This window comes from Choloepus didactylus, chromosome 2, assembly GCF_015220235.1.
Source record: "Choloepus didactylus isolate mChoDid1 chromosome 2, mChoDid1.pri, whole genome shotgun sequence".
In the NCBI taxonomy this organism is placed as follows: domain Eukaryota; kingdom Metazoa; phylum Chordata; class Mammalia; order Pilosa; family Megalonychidae; genus Choloepus; species Choloepus didactylus.
In genome coordinates, this window is record NC_051308.1 from 201,258,656 (window position 1) to 201,277,818 (window position 19,163).

Here is a 19,163-nt window from a genome sequence, read left to right on the forward strand (position 1 = left end):
TGTTGGGGCCTCTAGCATAGCTTCCTTCTTTTGTCTATTAGTGACCTGTACCTGAGCTGCCATTTCCCCTTAGCAAGTGGCATTTTCTTGGATTTTCCCTTATCAAAATTGCTGTTTTGTAGATAGTCACTAGCCACTGCTTTACCATTGAGGTATGTGCCTGGGAAAGGGTGCTGTTCACTCACTCTGGCTTGCTGTCCCCCTGCTGACCTCCACCATAAGAAAGCATTTGAAAAACTGGCTTATCCACTATTCTTTAATTGTTCTTCTCTGAAGAGGAAGTAGCTTGGGTTAAGTTTATATCAAGCACACACATACACACAGGGCTTACATGTGTATGTGTAAGATTAAGGCAGAAACTTTACAGACAGAAGAGTAAGGTCAGGCCTTTTGGTTGTTGTGAGGGTATCGCTTTCCCTTTTTCTCCCTCTTAACACATATATTCCCTTGCTCTTTGTGAATTCAATAGCCAAAAGGGGCTGTACTCTTCATCATATTTTAGATCTCTGACTCATTGAGCAGCTTTTCCTCAGACTGACTCTCTGAGTTGATGTCTCTGACATAGATCTTTTTTTCCTTGTCAGAGTTCCCTGGAGAGTTTGGGGCATATGGAAGCATCCCTCCTCACATAATTCTGATATTGAACAGCAAACCATACATCCGGTCTTTCCTCTCTTTCTGTCATAAGGGTGATTTGTAAATGATAGAACTTAAGAGATTGTTTTAGGTATATTTTAGTTCTGGAATTCAGTTTTGGTGAATTTAAATGTAATTGTGGCCTTTTGTATTTTCTTATTTGTGAGTTAATTTTATTCTTTTCCCACTTATAGGAGGAGAAGTTTGATTTGATCTGGAACCGGGCTCAGTCCTGTCCAACGGTAAGTTGCCAGTGACCATATGAGGAATGCTTATCAACAGTGCCAAGCAAGAGCATTTTCTTACCAATACCATCATACCCTATCTATCTCACATGTTATAGTGCTCTGTTTATGTAACAAGAATGCTCACATGCTGATCAAATAATCAGTGAGATTTTTAGCCTTATGAAATCATATGGGTTTGGCCTAAGATGTCTCTGGCTTTTTAGCTCGCTGCCACATTTCAGCCCTTTCTGATCTGGATCTTAATTTTCATGTGAAAGGCTCCTGAGGCTTTAATCTTTTCATCCTTCTTTAAGTTCTTGTTTTATTGCCATTTCATTTGCAGTTTTAGCCATTCTCTCTTGATAGTAAGTGCCTGAAAGCCCTTAGGAGGTTGTTGCTGGGGTAATGAGCTGCCAGAACGCCTAAGGGAAAGGGAATGGTGGGGTGTTCCAGCTGACTACGGTTCTCAAGTTTTCCAAACATTTCTGAAAGAATATAAAGAAGATCTAAATAAAATAACTGAAATTGTGGAACTGTAACTCATAACATTCTTTGACATTTGTTCTCTACTTGTTAAATCATAATTTGAAAGTTATCATTTCTGTATATATATTTCACAATAAAATAATGTAAAAAAAAAAAGACCTAAATAAATGGAGAGATGTACCATGTTCTTGGATTACAAGACTCAGTATTGTTGTTGGTTCTCCCCAAATTGATCTCTAGATTAAATACAGTCCCAATCAAACTACCAATAGGCATTTTTAATTTTAGAAATTGACAAGCTTATTCTAAAAATTAATTTGAAGTTTTAAAGAACACAGAATAGCCAAAACAATTTGGAAAAGAACAATAAAATTAGAGGAGTTACATTACCTGATTTCAAGATTTTATTATGAAGCTACAATAATGAAGACATTGTGATATTGGCATAAAGATAAACATATAGGTCAATGGAACAGAATAGAGAATCCAGAAACAGACAAACATATATATATATATATATTTGTTCAGTTGTTTTTCAACAAATGCCAAGGTAATTAAGTAGAGAAAAGATAATCGTCAGGCAATTGGCTATCTGTATGTAAAAAAGATACAGATAGTTTATACCCTGCCATCCCACTGCTAGATGATTTTCCAAGAGAAATGAAAGCATATGTCCGTACTTGTACATGAACATTCATAGCAGCTTTATCTGTAATAACCAAATACTGGAAGCAATCCAAATGTCTATTACAGGTACATAAATTGTTGGAGTGTGTGTTTGTGTGTACATATACATAATACATATTGGAATACTATTCAGAAATAAAAAGTAATGAACTATCGATACATGCAGCAACATAGATGAATCACAAAATAATTATGTTGAATGAAAGAAGCCAGACCAAAAAAAAGTACATATTCTATGGTTCCATTTATATACAATATTCTAGAAAATACAAACTGATCTTTATTGACAGAAAGCAAATCAATGGTTGCCTGGAAAGGGTTGGGGAGAGGGAGGGATGAATTACAAAAGAGCTCAGGAAAACTTTTGGAGTGATAGATAGGTTCATTATGTTGATTGTAGTGATGGTGTCACGGTATACTTCTATCAAAACTTATCAAATTGTGTACTTCAGATATGTGCAATTTATTGTACTTCTAGTACAATACCTAAATAAAGCTCTAAAAAAATTTTTTTTCTTCCCTAACAGAAGGTCAGCTATTAGGTAGGCCTTGAGGTTATCTTACCTAATGATAACAAGATGGAGTCTACATGGTTGGTAATAAGAAGACAATTCTGTGACAAATGTGTATTGGACTGATGATACTTTGTTTTGTTCTGGCATCATTCTCTTCACCACTCCTCCCAATCTTAAACATCTCAAGGATAAAACTAATAATTTCTTGGTATTTAGTCTAGAGCCATGCTCCAGTATCAGTCTTAGCTGATAGAAGATGAAGTAATTAAAATAATTGGAATAAAAGTTAATTCAAAAGCATTAGAAAGTTTAAAAATTAGAGAAAACACAAATATTCATTAAGAGGAGAAGAGATAAATTGTGGCATATTTCTACAATAGAATTCCATACAACAGTGAATGTGGATGAATTAGAGTTACATTTATCAACATGGATAAATCTCAAAAGCATGTGAAGTGAAAAAAGATACAAACAGTTTGCTGAGATTTACTTAAAATTTTTAAACATGCAAACAGTAGTATATCTTGTTCATGGATTTATACATATAGATTAAAAGTATAAAAACGTGAATGGGAATGATAGACACCAAACACAGGATAGATGTTACTCTGACATGGGGTCACAATGGGGAATAGAGGAAGCTTCAATTGTGTCTCTAAAGCTTGCTTTCTTAGGCAGTTGGGAAGTACATTAGTATTATATTATCATCTCTGAATTTCTCAATTTTAGAAAACATTTTAAAAACTAAATATATTGAAAAAATAGAAAGACTGGTACAGGTGATGGGGCATAGAGCAAATGACTTCAACCATTCACTTCTCTCTTTATGTGTCTGTTTCTCACAGTTTCTGTGTGCACTACCAAGAAGGGAAGGTTATGAGTTTTTTGTAGGACAATGGACAGGTACTGAACTCCACTTCACTGCACTTATCAATATTCAGGTAGGTAGCTTGTGTTCTTCCCCTAGAGAAAAGAGAACCCAGCCATTGGTTGGATTAGGAACCCTTGATGAGGCTCAGGGGCACAAAATATCTACAAATTCACAGCACTACTTACTGTGGCACTAATGAATTGGCATGCTTTGTGTTTTGGACTTATTCTAGTCCTTAGTTTTTAAGGCCCCACTCACTATCTAGAAAGTGGAAAAGACCCCGGAACACCTCTGACTACTTCTGGCTCTCTCCTATCTCTTTCCCAGATTTCTATAGCACTTACTGTGTGTGCCTTACTTAACAAACATGGATGAATTATGACGGTTATCTTTTTTTAACCTAAAAAACCTGTAATCTCTTTGAGTAAGTCTCCATGCCTTACACATGTTTTATTAACCAAGCCAGCATCTTGCAAGGTGCTAGATGCACAGCTTCCATGTTATTTTGCCTGCTTCCTTTTTTTTTTTTTTTGTATTCCTAAATATTAGATTAAGAAGTTAGATCCAAAGAATTTGAAGTTTTAAAAATAAGTCATAATTTGAAACCAGACTATGACTAGGATTGGCATTCTATATTTGAGGGCCAAATCAGGCAAAAATAAGCATGTATAATGTCCTTGAAGTTGGGGTAAAGGGGGTGCAAAATAAGATGAGAGGCAGCTCTTTACTTTGTTATTTTATAATTCATTCAACAATAATTATTGAGCATTTACTATGTTTGCAGTGTACCATGTTTTATATACACTAATTTAATCCTCACAATTGTTTTATGAGATAGTTACTATTATTATTTCTGTTTGCAGAGAAGAAAGTAGGTTCAAAGAAGTTAGTTCACACTGCTAATAAGTGATAGAACTGAGGGTTTGAGCCCTGGTTATCTGACTCCAAAGACTATGAACTTAACCATTATGCTATTGTGTCAGGAACTATGCTAGAGCCTGGAGATCTATGAGACAAGGTCCCTGCCCTCACGAAGTTCATACAGAAATATAAGAGAAGGATCTAAAAACAATTATGGTCAAAATAATCAGTATAAGAGGTATACTCAGGAGAACTTAGAGGCTGAAATAATAATACCCTAACAGTAGTTAAGTATTGATAATTAAAAGGACTCTTGCAAAATTTTAGGGACAAAGCCCAGGAGTCTTTTTTTTTTTTAAATATATGGTTGTTTCCTTCTACACTATAGCTTTATGTGAGCTTTGAATCCATGCATCTGATACCAGCCTTTCTTCCTAGCCTGGGCTTGAGGACTGTCCTGTCCGTTCTTCATGAAATTATTATGTTCTCATTCTTCTCTCCCCTTTCCCCAGATTATATTTTAAAACTGCACATTACAAATCTGGCCCATGTGCAAACTCTCCAGCTGTTTGCTAAAGCTTAGAAGAGTTCGGTCTTTAGAGCCAGCTAAGGGGAGTAGATTTCAGCTGTGAAATGCACTAGTACATAAAAGTGGCAATTACACAGGCACATTGCTTTCTTTAGAACTTGATTTGGTAGCTGCTTGTACCCTTTTGTTTTTAAATGTATGGCCAAGATGAAAGATTCACTGCCTACTGTAAACATTTTCTGGGAAGAAAGCCAAACCTTTTCCAATTGAAGACACAAATAACACCATATAAACTGTCAGTTTCACTGTGCCTTGGCAGGCCTGACCTTCCCTCCACATACAGTCCTTCAACTCACTAGCCACCCGAGGGGCTATTAAGAGCCAAAATTTCGTCCTGATTCTCTATTTCTCTGAAATTGTTGTGGCGTTACCTTATTGAATCTTGATAAGCGTTCCTCATTGTAGACCCGTGGAGAAGCTGCAGCCAGCCAGCTGATTTTATACCACTACCCTGAACTTAAGGAAGAAAAGGGCATAGTGCTGATGACAGCAGAAATGGACTCCACATTTCTGGTAAGAATCAACTTTTACTACTTTGTATTTTCTAATGGCCCTGAAGCTGGTATTATTCTGCCAAAGCCCTTTTTTTTTTTTTAATTCATTTTTATTGAGATATTTTCACATACCATGCAGTCATACAAAGTGTACATTCAGTTGTTCACAGTACCATTATATAGTTGTGCATTCATCACCAAAATTAATTTTTGAACATTTTCATTATCACACACACAAATATAATAAGAATAAAAATTAATGTGAAAACAAACAATTAAAGTAAAAAAGAACACTGGGTTGTTTTGTTTTGTTTTGTTTTTGCCCCCATTTTTCTACTCATTCATCCATACGCTGGACATAGGGGAGCGTGGTCCATATGGCTTTCCCAATCACATTGTCACCCCTCATAAGCTACATTTTTTTACAATCATCTTCAAGATTCACGGGTTCTGGGTTGTAGTTTGATAGTTTTAGGTATTTACTGCTAGCTGTTCCAATTCATTAGAACCTATAAAGGGTTGTCTATATTGTGCATAAGAGTGCCGACTAGAGTGACCTCTCGGCTCCTTTTGGAATCTCTCAGCCACTAAAACTTATTTTATTTCCTTTCACATCCCCCTTTTGGTCAAGAAGATGTCCTCCATCCCACGATGCTGGGTCTAGATTCCTCCCAGGGAGTCATATTCCACGTTGCCAGGGAGATTCACTCCCCTGGGTGTCAGATCCCACAAAGTGGGAGGGCAGTGATTTCATCTGCCCAGTTGTCTGCCAAAGTTCTTGAGAGGTAAAATCCCACAGATCTACATGTATTTTGTTTCCTATTTACTTTAAAATTATCAATAATTTTATCTTATTTAAGTTCTTTCAAGTTGAAATTAGTACAGATCGTCAATCATTTATTCAAAATTCTGAAAACCAAAAAGCTCTAAAAACAAAGTTTTTCATAACTCATTTGGCCACAAAACCATACCTAACTTGAACTCATTTAGTAGTTAAACCTTTACTTCAACTGATATGAGTCTGTTTGTAGTCTTTATTAATTCCATTTGGTATGAAATATTCATACGTTTTACTAGAGAAATATTAATGTGTTTGATTATGGGAAGTTGCATAACATACAGTTATATGGTATTGGTACCTTACTACCTTTCTATAATCCAGTAATTCCGAACCCAAATCACATCTAGCCCTAGGATTTCAGGTAAGAGATTGTGGACAAACAAATGGCTTCTTAAGTGTAGAGAAGAGTTCAAAGTCTGGAATAGCTTTCAGTTTTTTATCTTCTGTCCCACTGTTGACGTATACAACATTCATCATATATAGTGATTTTCCTTTCTCCTTTTCCCATCCCTAGAAGAGAATCACTGGGATAGAGCATCAACTATATGCCCATAGCTAATGACATCTGTCATGTTTGTTTTCTCTGCACATCAAGGTGCCAGGAGCAGTTTTATGATTACTGAACAGCCTTGTTTTTCTAGTCCTTGCTCATTTCAGTCTCATTTATCTGGCAGGGTTTAAGTTCAAGATGTTCTCAGAATAATGGGTACTTTAGTGCCTCTTCCCCCTGAGATTCTTCATTACAGCATCCACTTCTTTTCCCTTTCTCTCTTAACTGCTACATAGAGGGAAACCTTAAGTGTTGCCACTTAGCTAGTATCTCACAATAGCAGTAGGCCCCAATCTTTGGGCACGGTAGACACTCTGCTTCCCTATCTACTATTCATGAAACTGTCCAGTACCAATTCTTCCATTCTTCCTTCCACTTAGACTCTTCCTTCCATCACTCTCAACTGAAAATGACCCAAATTCCTATCCAGAAAAATGGAGTCACCATTAACTGAGATACACAAGATTACAGTAGGATCAGGTTTGAGGGGAAGATCAAGAGATTAATTTTAGACATATTAAGTCTGAGGTGCCTATTAGATGTCCAAGTAGTGGCAATTAGATATATGAACCTGGAGTTCAGGGAAGAGGTCCAGGCTATAAATATAGGGGAGTTGTCAGCTTACAGATTGTCTTTTAAAATCATGGGACTGAATAAAACAAAACAAGCAAAAAAAAATCACGGGACTGAATGAAATAACAAAGAAAGTAAGTAAAGATCGGAAAGAAAATAGGTCTAAGAATTGAACCTTGAGAATGAAGAAGAATCAGCAAAGAAGAGTAAGAAGGAACAGTCAGTGAAGTAGGAGGAAAACAAATGGTAGAATGTCGTGGAAGCTAAGAGAATAAAATGTTTCAAATGATATAGAATGCTCAACTAGCTAAGATTTGCAGAATAGAAGCTATTGGGGGCCTTTGTAAGAACAGTTTCAAAGGAGTGGTGAGGTAAAAGCATGATTGGAGTAGATTTAAAAGAGAATGGAAAGAGAAATTAGAAAGAGTACGCATAAACAGCTCTTTCAAGGGGTTTTCTGTGAAGAAAGAGAATAGGGTATTAGTTGGAGGGAAGAGTTTTTGTTTTGTTTTCAACATGGGAGAAATAACATCATGTTTTTGTGCTGATGGAAAGTCCAGTAGAAAAGGGGAAATACTGATAATGCAGAAGAAAGAGGGGAGAGTTATTGAAGTGAGATTTTTAAGGGCCAAGTCTGGGAATGAGGGGTTGACTTTTTCCAGGAGTATTAGCTAGTGTTAGTTTATCCAAAACAGGAGAGAAGCCAAGGTAAGAACACAGATATAGTTGAATAGACAGAGGTAGTGGTAGTTTATGGAAATTAATCTTCTGATTTCTTAGTGAAAAGGGAGCAAGAGCATTAGCTTAGAATAAGAACAGAAGAATAGGTGTTGGACATTTGAGTGGGAAAGAGAAAGTATTAAATTGTTGTCTAAGATAGGGGTTGGCAAACGACATTCTGTGGTCCAAATCCAGCCTACTACCAGTTTGTATATGGCCCATGTGTTAAGAATTTTTTTCTACATTTTTTAATGGGTAGGGAAAAAATTTAAATAATATTTCATGACATGAAAACTGCATGAAATTCAAATTTCAGTGACAAAGTTTTGTTGGAATACAGCCATGCTCATTTGTTTACATATTGTCTGTGGCTGCTTTTCATGCTACAACAGCAGAGTTGAGTAGTTGTAACAGAGACTATATGGTCCACAAAGCCTAAAATGTTTATTATATGCTCCTTACAAAATGTTTGCTGATCCTTATCTAAGAGAATGGTAGAGAGAATGGCCATGCAGTTATAGCACAGAAGAGAAAGGGGAGAGAATTTGATTTAACTAGGATTTTGGTTTAGCCAAGTAGTATAATGAAGTAAGAGAGGAACTAAGAAGTTAAACGTAAATGCAAAGGAATGATCGTAATTATTGACCATGGAATGGAAACCAGATAAAGAGGAAAGTGAAAACATATGTAGGTTAGAGATAGTAAGAACTGTGGGTCCTAGTAGTGTTAAAGGATTGTTGGAGTTAGGAAACCAGAGACAGTGAGCTAGAAAGGTAGGAAATAGTAGACAGTGTGCGGATGTTTGAAATTGAGATTGGGGGGGATATAGTTACCATTAATGTCAAGGTTTAAGATTTGACCAAGGGAACGAGTGATATAGAGATTCTGATCATAGCAAGGCACAGCATTTAACCATATTAAAAGTAGACCCTAGCGCCAGAGGAAGCCCTTTCTGCTTTTTGGATTTTTACCATGTCACTCTGGTCTGAAACTGCCGCACAATTACCATCATCATTAAAATTTGCTCCCTAGATAGGAAGGAGACTGTCAGGAAGACGGCAGAATAGGATAGGCAGAGCTCACTCCTCCACCGTGCAACAACTGGAGAATAGGCAGAAAATGACCAGGACAGCAGTTCAGGGTTCAGGTGACCAGAAAAGGACCTCTGCATTATATAAGGAAGACCTGGATGAAAAAGCAGAGAGACTACAACTGGGAAGTTAGGGTGAGTTTGCTCAATTGTAACCACCCCTGAGGCTTGCTGCTGTGCACTGGCTGGATCAGGCAGCCAACGAGTGGCACTCCCATACTTCAACAACTGCCAGCTCAGGGAGTCTACCCTCTCAGTCCTGCAGCCTCCCATGCAGGAACCCAGGAGCCAGCACTCACTTTATCTACACACAGAGTACACACAGAGACCCTGCTGTGGTGCACAGTGCCTACCCCCCATCCCTGAGGCAGGCTGCTGCGGGCGCCTGGATTTACAGAAGACTGGGAAGCCACCCCCCATCAAGAGGAGAGAGGGACATGCAGAGCAGTGCCGACCTGACAATTGGCCGGTGACAGAGACATTCTGGGTCCTGCTGCCTGGATCCTTTCTCCATGGAGGCCCAGGGTGCTCACTGTGTACACAAGTAGAGAGGTGAGGACAAGGGAGCTGCATTGCAATGCTAGGCACCCTTTTCCTACCCCTGAGGCCTGCAGGTGCACACCAGACTGGGTTTTGTGGGCTAACAAAAAGCAGTGTACTCCTGGGCCAGCTGCTGGCTAGGGAAGTTGAACCTCTCGGTCCCACAGCCCAGAGTCTTTCCACCCAGGAGTGTGGGAATCACCAGACCCATTGTGCCCACAAGCGGGGTCTCCACCAAGGTGCACAGTGCCTACCTCCCAGCCCCGGAGGTTGCAGCTTGCAGTATTGGAGGCCTGCTGCCTTACTGGATTGTTGCCTGGTCAGGTCCCTGCCCAGCAGGCTGCCACAGTCTGGGAGAGGCAAGGTTGTGGGGAAGAGGTGGCCCAAGAGTGCCACCTGCTGGGAAGACTAGGAAAGTGCAGTCTAGCAAGCTGCTTTTCTGTCCAGGCTCTAACGCTTCTGTAAAGGATTGCACCCCCTGCATTAGGCCCTAGCCTTGGTTTGGCTGGGAATTACTGACAAACCAAGTGCCAAAGGAAACCTTCAGTGCAAACCCAAGCAGCTACAAAATCTTAGACGAGTGAGGAAAATCAACTTTTCAGATAATCTTATCAAGATAATCTAATATCAGGAAACCAGTAAAAAAATCACAGAGTACATGAAGAAGCAAGATGATCAAATTAAAAGGCCGGAAGAGACACAGATTTTCAAACAACTGATCAAAGATGTTCAAACAAATCTCCTAAATAACTTCAATGAAATAGCTAAACAGATATAGGATATCAAGAAGACACTAGAAGAGCATAAAGAAGAATTTGAAAGAATAAATAGAAAAATAGCTGATCTTATGAAAATGAAAGATACTATAGATCAAATTAAAAATATACTAGAGACACATAGCAGCAGATTTAAGAGGCAGAAGAAAGAATAAGTGAACTAAAGGCCAGAGAACTGAATTCAAATGCACAAAAGAACAAATGGTGGGAAAGATGGAGAAGTTGAATTGAATCTCAGGGAAATGATGGACAATGTGAAGCACACGAGTATAAGAATCATTGGTGTCCCAGGAGAGGAGAAGAGTAAAGGGCTAGGAAGATTATTTGAGCATATAATTGGAGAAAACTTCCCAACCTTTATAAAAGACAAAAATATGAAAATCAAAGAAGCCCAACGTATTAATAAATCCAAATAGACCCACTCCAAGACACATATTAATTGGACTGTCAAATGCTAATGAGGAGAGAATCCTGAAAGCCACAAGAGGAAAGCAATTCACCACATACAGGGGAAGCCACATAAGGCTAAGCACTGACTACTCACTGGGCACCATAGAGGGGAGAAGGCAGCGATATGATATTTTTAAGATTCTGAAAGAGAAAAATTGCCAGCTGAGAATTCTTTATCCAGCCAAGCTGTCCTTCAAAAGTGAGGGAGAGTTTAAAAATTTTAACAGATAAACAAATGCTGAGAGAATTTGTTAACAAGAGACTTGCCCTGCAAGAAATACTAAAGGGAGTTCTGTTGGCTGAAAAAAAAAAGATGGGAGATAGAGGCTATAGAAATGTTGAGTAGCAGTAAGGGTAACTAAAAGGATGAAAAGAGAAAAATTCTGGATCTGACAAACAAAAGCCAAGTGATAAAAGGGTTGAAGTAAAGATAGCTTTTACAGTAATAACATTGAATGTTAATAGATTAAACTCCCCAATAAAAAGACACAGATTGGCAGAATGGATTAAAAAATATGATTAATCTATATGCTCTTTACAGGAGATTCATTTTAGATACAAAGATACAAGTAGGTTGTAAGTGAGAAATGGAAAAAGATATTCCACACAAGCAATAACCAAAAAAAAAAAAAAAAACAAAACCTGGGGTTTTGTTATCTAATACCAGATAAAATAGACTTTAAATTAAAGATGCCATAAGAGACAAGGAAGGATACTATATATTAATAAAAGGGGTAATTCATCAAGAAGAAATAACAATCATAGATGTTTATGCACCCAGTCAAGGTGCTCCAAAATACATGAGGCAAACATTGGCAAAACTGAAGAGATCAATAGACATTTCTACAGTAATAGTGAGAGACTTCAGTGTACCACTTTCTTCAATAAATAGAACAACTAGACAGAGGATCAGTAAGGAAATAGAGAACCTAAATACTGTGATAAATGAATTAGACCTAACAGACATATATAGATCATTGCACCCCAAAACAGCAGGATATACATTCTTCTCAAGTGCTCATGGAACATTCTCCAGGATAGGTCATACACTGGGACACAAAATAGGTGTTAAAAAATTTAAAAAGATTGAAATTATTCGCAGCACTTTCTCTGATCAAAACAGAATGAAGCTGGAAATCAATAACCACCAAAGAATTGGAATTTTCACAAATATATGGAGTTAAACAGCACACTCTTAAACAATCAATGGATCAAAGAAGAAATTACAAGAGAAATCAGTAAATATCTGGGGACAAATGAAAATGAGAATACAACATATCAAAACTTACAGGGATGCAGCAGAGGTGGTGCTGAGATGGAAATTTATAGCTCTGAATACCTACATTACCAAAGGAAGAAAGAACTAAAACAAAGACCTAACTGAACAACTGAATAAACTAGAGAAAGAGCAGCAAATTAACTCTAAAGCAAGTAGAATAAAATAAATAACAAAGATTAAAGTCTAAATGAATGAATTGCTGAACAAAAAGAAACAATAGGGAGAATCAATAAAACCAAAAGTTCATTCTTCGAGAAGATTAACAAGATTGACAAATCCTTAGCTAGACTGACAAAGTCAAAAAGAAAAGATGCAAATAAATAAAATCAGAAATGAAAGGGGGGTCATTACCATAGACCCTGAAGAAATAAAAAAGATCAATTGTATGCAAACAAATTAGACAACCTAGATGAAATGGACAATTTCTTAGAAACACACTCTTATTAGTCAGGGATCTCCAGGGAAACAACCAGCAGGAGAGATCTGTTACGAGATTCTATAAAAGTAGTCTCATGCAACTGAGGAGATGCACGAGTCCAAATTCCATAAGGCAGGCCACAAACTGGCAAGTCCAATGAATGTCTTCGATGACCTCCCCAGGAAAGGTTGGCTGGCTGAATAAAAAATGAAAGTTCTTTCTTCTCCCTTAAAAGCCTTCAACTGATTGGATTAAATCCAGCTGACTGGATTCTCTCATTGTGGAAAATACTCTCTTAGTTGATCATAGATGTAATCAGTCACAGATGGAATCAGTTGACTGGTGATTTAATAAACCAGCCTTCTGATTTATTAACCAACCACAAAATGTCTTTGCAGTAACTGTTGGGCCCCTGTTTGCTTGACCAGACAACTGGGCACCATCACCTGGCCAAGTTGACACATGAACCTAACCATCACAGTTCACCCCTTTCAACATGGCAACTAAATACATCACCTTAAACCATTCTTGTTCTCCAAATAGAACACCATAACAGACGTATGTTTTGCCTAACAATACTCAGCTAATCCCCCATCCAACCAGAAACGCGCTAAATCTCTCCAGGATAGGGTGAAATCCTTGGGTAACATTCACTCTTAAACTTGATATCATATAACTTAAATACTACAAAATGAACAGTACAACTTACGTCATATGATAAGGAGATAAGATAGAGAACAAAACAAAGATATTTGCTTTATGTACAAATACATTCAAAACAAGGAGGAAATATACCATCACAGTCCTTCTTTCTGTAACTGGTTACATGGTCGTAGTTCATATTAATCATTACCTTTTTCCACTACCCATTCCATGTTCCCTTTACCCTCAGCAAGCACTTAAGCTGGCCATGGTTCTTTGCCTAGTGAGGTGACCCAAACCTTCATTCCTGAAACTTCTGGGCCTTTGGTAGTCTTGCCTGGATTGGATTGTTACAGTTTTCCATTGATTTTAGTCACAGGGCATGGTAGTACTAAGAGATGCCCTAGGGGAACTCCTATATTCCAGGAAAACTCTTTGCCTCCATTGTGTAGTTGCAGTGCTATTTCCCCTTGATAATCAGGGTCAATTACTCTAGCCAGTACGGTAATCCCCTTCCTTGCCCGTTGATTCAGAGGCATGAGAAGCCCAAAGTGGTCAGGTAGCAGTCTTAACTTCCAGTTCAGTGGAATTATTATTGTGTCTCCTGGTAGGAGCACTCCACCTTTTGGAACTAAGACCTGTAGACCAGCAGAGCTTAATGTTGTAGGGACAGTAAGCAAAAATTTTTGTAGTAGATCACGAGGGGTGATAGGGAGTGGTGCCACTCCCATTTCCACCCTTTGATTCCTGGACCTGTGAATCCTGGCTATGGGAGAAGCAGCACCATAGAATGGATGATGATTCAGAGCACACTATAGCCTCCTATAGAACATTGCCCCAGCCCTGCAAGGTACTGCCACCTAGTTGGTACCATAACTGAGTTTTCAGCAGGCCATTCCATTGTTCTGTCAACACAGCTGCCTCTGGATGATGGGGAACATGGTAAGACCAGAGAATTACATGAGCATGTGTCCATTCCTGTACTTCATTTGCTGTGAAGTGGGTTTCTTGATCAGAAGCAATGCTGTGTGGAATACCATGATGGTGGATAAGGCATCTGTAAGTGCACAGATGGTAGTTTTGGCAGAAGCGTTGTGTGCAGGGAAGGCAAACCTGTATCTGGAGTTTGTCTATTCCAGGTAGAACAAATTGCTGCCCATTCCATGATAGAAATGGTCCAATGTAATCAACCTGCTGCCAGGTATCAGGCTGATCAACTCAGGGAATGGTGCCATATTGGGGACTGAGTATGGGTCTCTGCTACTGGCAGGTTGGGCACTCAGCAGTGGCTATAGCCAGGTCGGCCTTGGTGAGTGGAAGTCCATGTTACTGAGCTCATGTGTAACCTCCATCCGTACCACTGTGACCACTTTGTTCATGAACCCATTGGACAATGACAGGAGTGGCTGGAGAAAGAAGCTCACTGGTATCTACAAAACACGTCATCTTAACCACTTGATTTTTTTAATATCATATTTTTTATTATAGAATATAACATGTACGTAGAAGTGATAACTTTCCAAGTGAAATTTAACAAGTAGAGAACAAATTTCAAAGAATATTATAGGTTACGGTTCCACAGTTTCAGTTATTTCCTTATGTGAAATATAACATATATACAAAAGTATGCTTTAAAAAGTAGTTATATAGGAAATTTCTAAAGTTATTATGAGTTATAGTACTGTAGTTTCAGTTATTTCCTTATTGTGAAAAATAACATATATACAAAAAGGTGATAGCTTTCAAATTATAAATTAATAAGTAGCCATAAAACAAATTGCAAAGGATGCTATGTGTTACAGTTCTACGATTTCAGTTCTTTCCTTCTAGCTATTCTAATACCCCAGCTAGAAAAAGAAAAGAAAATTATATAAAGATTCAGTATTCATAATCCTTTGTTAAATTCCATCTTGTCTGTTCCTACCGCTTCCTCTAGTTTAATCACTTTCCCAATCTTCAGGGATGTCTAGGCTGTGACCACCCTAAGTTGTTCATGTTAAAAAGGTTGTCAACTTTATAAGAAAAGGGAACACATTTAGTTGATGTTCTTGAAGAGGCTATTGCCTCTGGGTTTTGGGACTTAGCTGGCATAGGAGTTCTCTGAAGAATTTAAGTTTCTGAAGAATAAACTTAGTGATTGAAACCTTTATAGAGTCTCAGATAGGGAACCAGGTATTCTTTAAGGTTTTGAGGACTACTGTTGACTTGGGCTTATCATTCTATGATCATTTGGCATATCTCGGTGAAGCTTGCATAGGAGTAATCTCCAGGACAGCCTCTTGACTCTATTTTAATTCTCTTAGCTGCTGAAACCTTATTTTGTTGCCTTTCTTTCTCCCCTTTTGGTCAAAAGGGCATTCTCAATCCCTCAATGCCATGGTCAGGTTCATTCGTGGAATCCATGTCCCACATCACCAGGAAGACTCATTCATCTGGGGGGTCCTGTCCCATGGCGGGGGGGGGGGGGAAGGATGATGAATTTATTTACACAGTTAGGCTTAGAGAGAGAAAGTCCACATTTGCACAACACAACAGGTTCTCTGGAGGTGACTCCTAGGCATAATTATAGGTGGGCTTCGCCTCCCCTTTACAACCCTCAGTTTCACCCAAGCAAGCTTCAAGATCAAAGGCTTGATTTATAAAGTAGGGGGTTCCTAAGTTCACATAGCATATGTTATGTCCACAATAATCCATCCATGTCTCACATTTTCATCACCAAGTTGTACAATCCTCATCACTCTCCATTTTAAACGATTCTCATAACCCAAAACATCTTGTACCTCTTGTCAGCCCTTAATTATTTGTCCCCTAGTATTTGTGTAGTACTAGTATGTTATTCCTATTAATTATAGTCCCTAGTATGCAATATATAGATTTTTCCCATATATTCTTCTGTTGTCAGCTCTCTGTGCTAATGTCATACCTTAGAAGTATGTCATGCAAGCCCCTATCTGTATTTGTGGTGCTGATCACGAACCACTTGATTATTAAAACGTTCTGCTGAAGTCACCCTTGGATGAGCATTCACATGGGACACAAATATCTTAATTTTTTTGCCTACTTAGAAAGGTCTATCCACATACCTCTTCCCCCGAACTCTCGCCAGTTTTCCAATCATGCTCCTTCTAAGTCCCTGACTGTCCAGCCACACCATTAGCAACAACCCATGAATCAGTTTACAAATGCACCTCTGGCCAGTTCTCCTTCCAAGCAAAACGAACAATCAGTATCCGTTGCTTGAAAGTCCACCCACTGGGAGGATTTCCTCTCACAACTGTCCTTCAGGGACATCCCAGAAAGGGACTACAGTGCTGTAGCTTTCCATATCGTGCAGAACCATATGTAAACCAGGCCCAAGTTTTCTCTTCCTCAGTCATCTGATTGTAAGGAACTCCTCAAGAGGCCATAGCTCTGGCTGGGAAAGAGAAGGTAATGTGACAGGAGTGGAGGCCATGGGCATTTGGGACATTTCCTCAGTGTAACTTAGTGCTTTCAGGAGCCACTCGAACCCTATCTCATGTATACAATTTCCATTTTATGATGGAGTGCTGCTGTGCATGCCCACCTTATAGCTTGGCAGGTCAGACAACACCTAGCTCATGATAGGCAACTCAGGTCTCATGGTAACTTGGTGGCCCATGGTTAAGCATCTGTCTCTAAGGCCCGGTAGAAGACCAAAAGCTTGTTTCTCAAAAGGAGAGTAGTTATCTGCAGAGGATGGTAAGGCTTTACTGCAAAATCCTAAGGGCTTGCATTATGATTCTCTTACAGGAGCCTGTCAGAGGCTCTAAGCAGCATCTCTGTTTGCCACTGGCACTTCCAGCACCATCAGATTAGCTGGATCATATGGTCCAAGTGGCAGAGCAGCTTACACAGAGCCTGGACCTGTTGCAGAACCCCCTCTTGTTCCGGTCACCACTCAAAACTAGAAGCTTTTCTGGTCACTTAGTAAATGGGCCGGAGTAGCACACCCAAATGAGGAATGTGTTGTTTCCAAATCCAAAAGGCCAACTAGGCATTGTACCTCTTTTTGGTCATAGGAGGGGCCAGATGCAACAGCTTATCCTTCACCTTAGAAGAGATATCTCAACATTCCCTACACCACTGGATACCTAGAAATTTTACTGAGGTAGAAGGTCCCTGTATTTTTGTTAGATTTATCTCCCATTCTCTGACAGGCAAATGCCTTACCAATAATTCTAGAGTAGTTGATACTTCTTGCTCACTAAGACCATTCAAAATCAATATATATCATCAATATAATGGACCAGTGTAATGTCTTGTGGGAGGGGGAAATGATCAAGGTCCCTGTGGACAAGATTATGACATAGGGCCAGAGAGTAGATATACCCCTGAGGTTGGACAGTGAAGGTATACTGATGGCCTTGCCAGTGAAAGCAAAGAGTTTCTGGTCGTCCTTACTAATAGCGATTGGGAAAAAAGCATTTGCCAGATCAGTGGCTGCATACCAGGTATGATTAGGAGAATCAAATGGTGATATTTTGCATATCTGTATTGCCAACTCACACCATGGACTAGCAGGCCATCTTGATTATTGGAAAAAAAGGCGATTAGTGCCTTTGAATCTAATCAGAGTAGAAAACCAATTGTGAAAGCTCATTTTAAGATCCTGTTTCTCAAGAACCACTCCCAGGACCAAGCTCTATTAGTCAGGGTTCTCTAGGGAAACAGAACCAATAGGAGATATCTGTGAATATGAGAGTCTATAAAGTCTCACACAACTGTGGGGTGCATGAGTCCAAATTCTGTAGGGTAGGATGTACGAGTCCAAATTCTATAGGGCAGGCCACAAGGTAGCAAGTTCAATGAACATCTTCAATGACCTCCCTGGGACAGGCTGACTGACTGAAGAAAAAGTGAAAGTTCTCTCTTCTCCCTTAAAAGCTTTCAATTGATTGGATTCTCTCAATGTGGAAGATACTCCCTTAATTGATCATAGATGTAATCAGCCACAGATGGAATCAGTTGACTGATAATTTAATAAACCAGCCTTCTCATTTATTAACCAGAGGTAACAGTTAGCCACTGTTTGCTTGACCAGACAACTGGGCACTATCACCTGGCCAAGTTAACACTTCAACCTAAGCATCAAACACATGAACAACCTATACTGACTTGAGAAGAAATAGAAGACCTCAACAAACCAATCATAAGTAAAGAGATTGAATCAGTCATCAAAAACCGCCCTACAAAGAAAGCCCAGGGCTATATGGGTTCCAACATTCCAAGAAGAACTAACACCATTCCTGCTCAGATTTTTCCAAAAAATTGAAAAAAAGGGAATGCTACCTAACTCATTCTGTGAAGCTAACATCATAAAACACCAAATCCTGATAAAGATGCTACAATGAAGGAAAACTACAGGCCAATCTCCCTGATGAATATAGATGCAAAAATTCTTAACAGAAATACTTGCAAATCAAAACCAGCAGCACATTAAAACAATTGTACACCACAACCAAGTAGGATTTATATTACAGGCGTACAAGGGTAGTTTGTCACAAGAAAATCAATTAATGTAATACAACACATTAACAAATTGAAAGGGAAAAATCACGTGATCATCTCCACTGATGCTGAAAAAGCATTCAACAAAATTCAGTATCCTTTTTTGATAAAAACACTTCAAAAGGTAGGAATTGAAGGAAACTTCCTCAATATGATAAAGGCATATATGAAAAACCCACAGCCAATATTGTACTAACGGTGAGAGACTGAAAGCCTTCCCCCTAAGATCGGGAAAGAGACAAGGATGCCTACTGTCACTACTGTTATTCAACATTGTGCTAGATGTTCTAGCTAGAGCAATTAGGCAAGAGAAGGAAATAAAAGGCACCCAGATTGGAAAGGAAGAAGTAAAACTCTCCTTATTTGCAGATGATACGACATGATATTTG

The 19,163-nt window shown here is 38.8% G+C and overlaps 1 protein-coding gene across 4 annotated transcripts in view; it reads left to right on the forward strand.

The window, feature by feature from the left end:
• The window catches only part of ATPAF1 (ATP synthase mitochondrial F1 complex assembly factor 1), a 53,446-nt gene that overhangs the window by 12,662 nt on the left and 21,621 nt on the right, over window positions 1-19,163 (forward strand). For 2 of the 4 annotated variants that reach the window (XM_037827307.1, XM_037827305.1), the window contains exons 6-8: window positions 831-878; window positions 3,397-3,492; window positions 5,278-5,385. In XM_037827307.1, coding sequence (XP_037683235.1) covers window positions 831-878; window positions 3,397-3,492; window positions 5,278-5,385 — 252 coding nt within the window. The remainder of the gene's footprint in view (window positions 1-830; window positions 879-3,396; window positions 3,493-5,277; window positions 5,386-19,163) is intronic. The other 2 variants (XM_037827306.1, XM_037827308.1) reach the window with 2 other exon arrangements.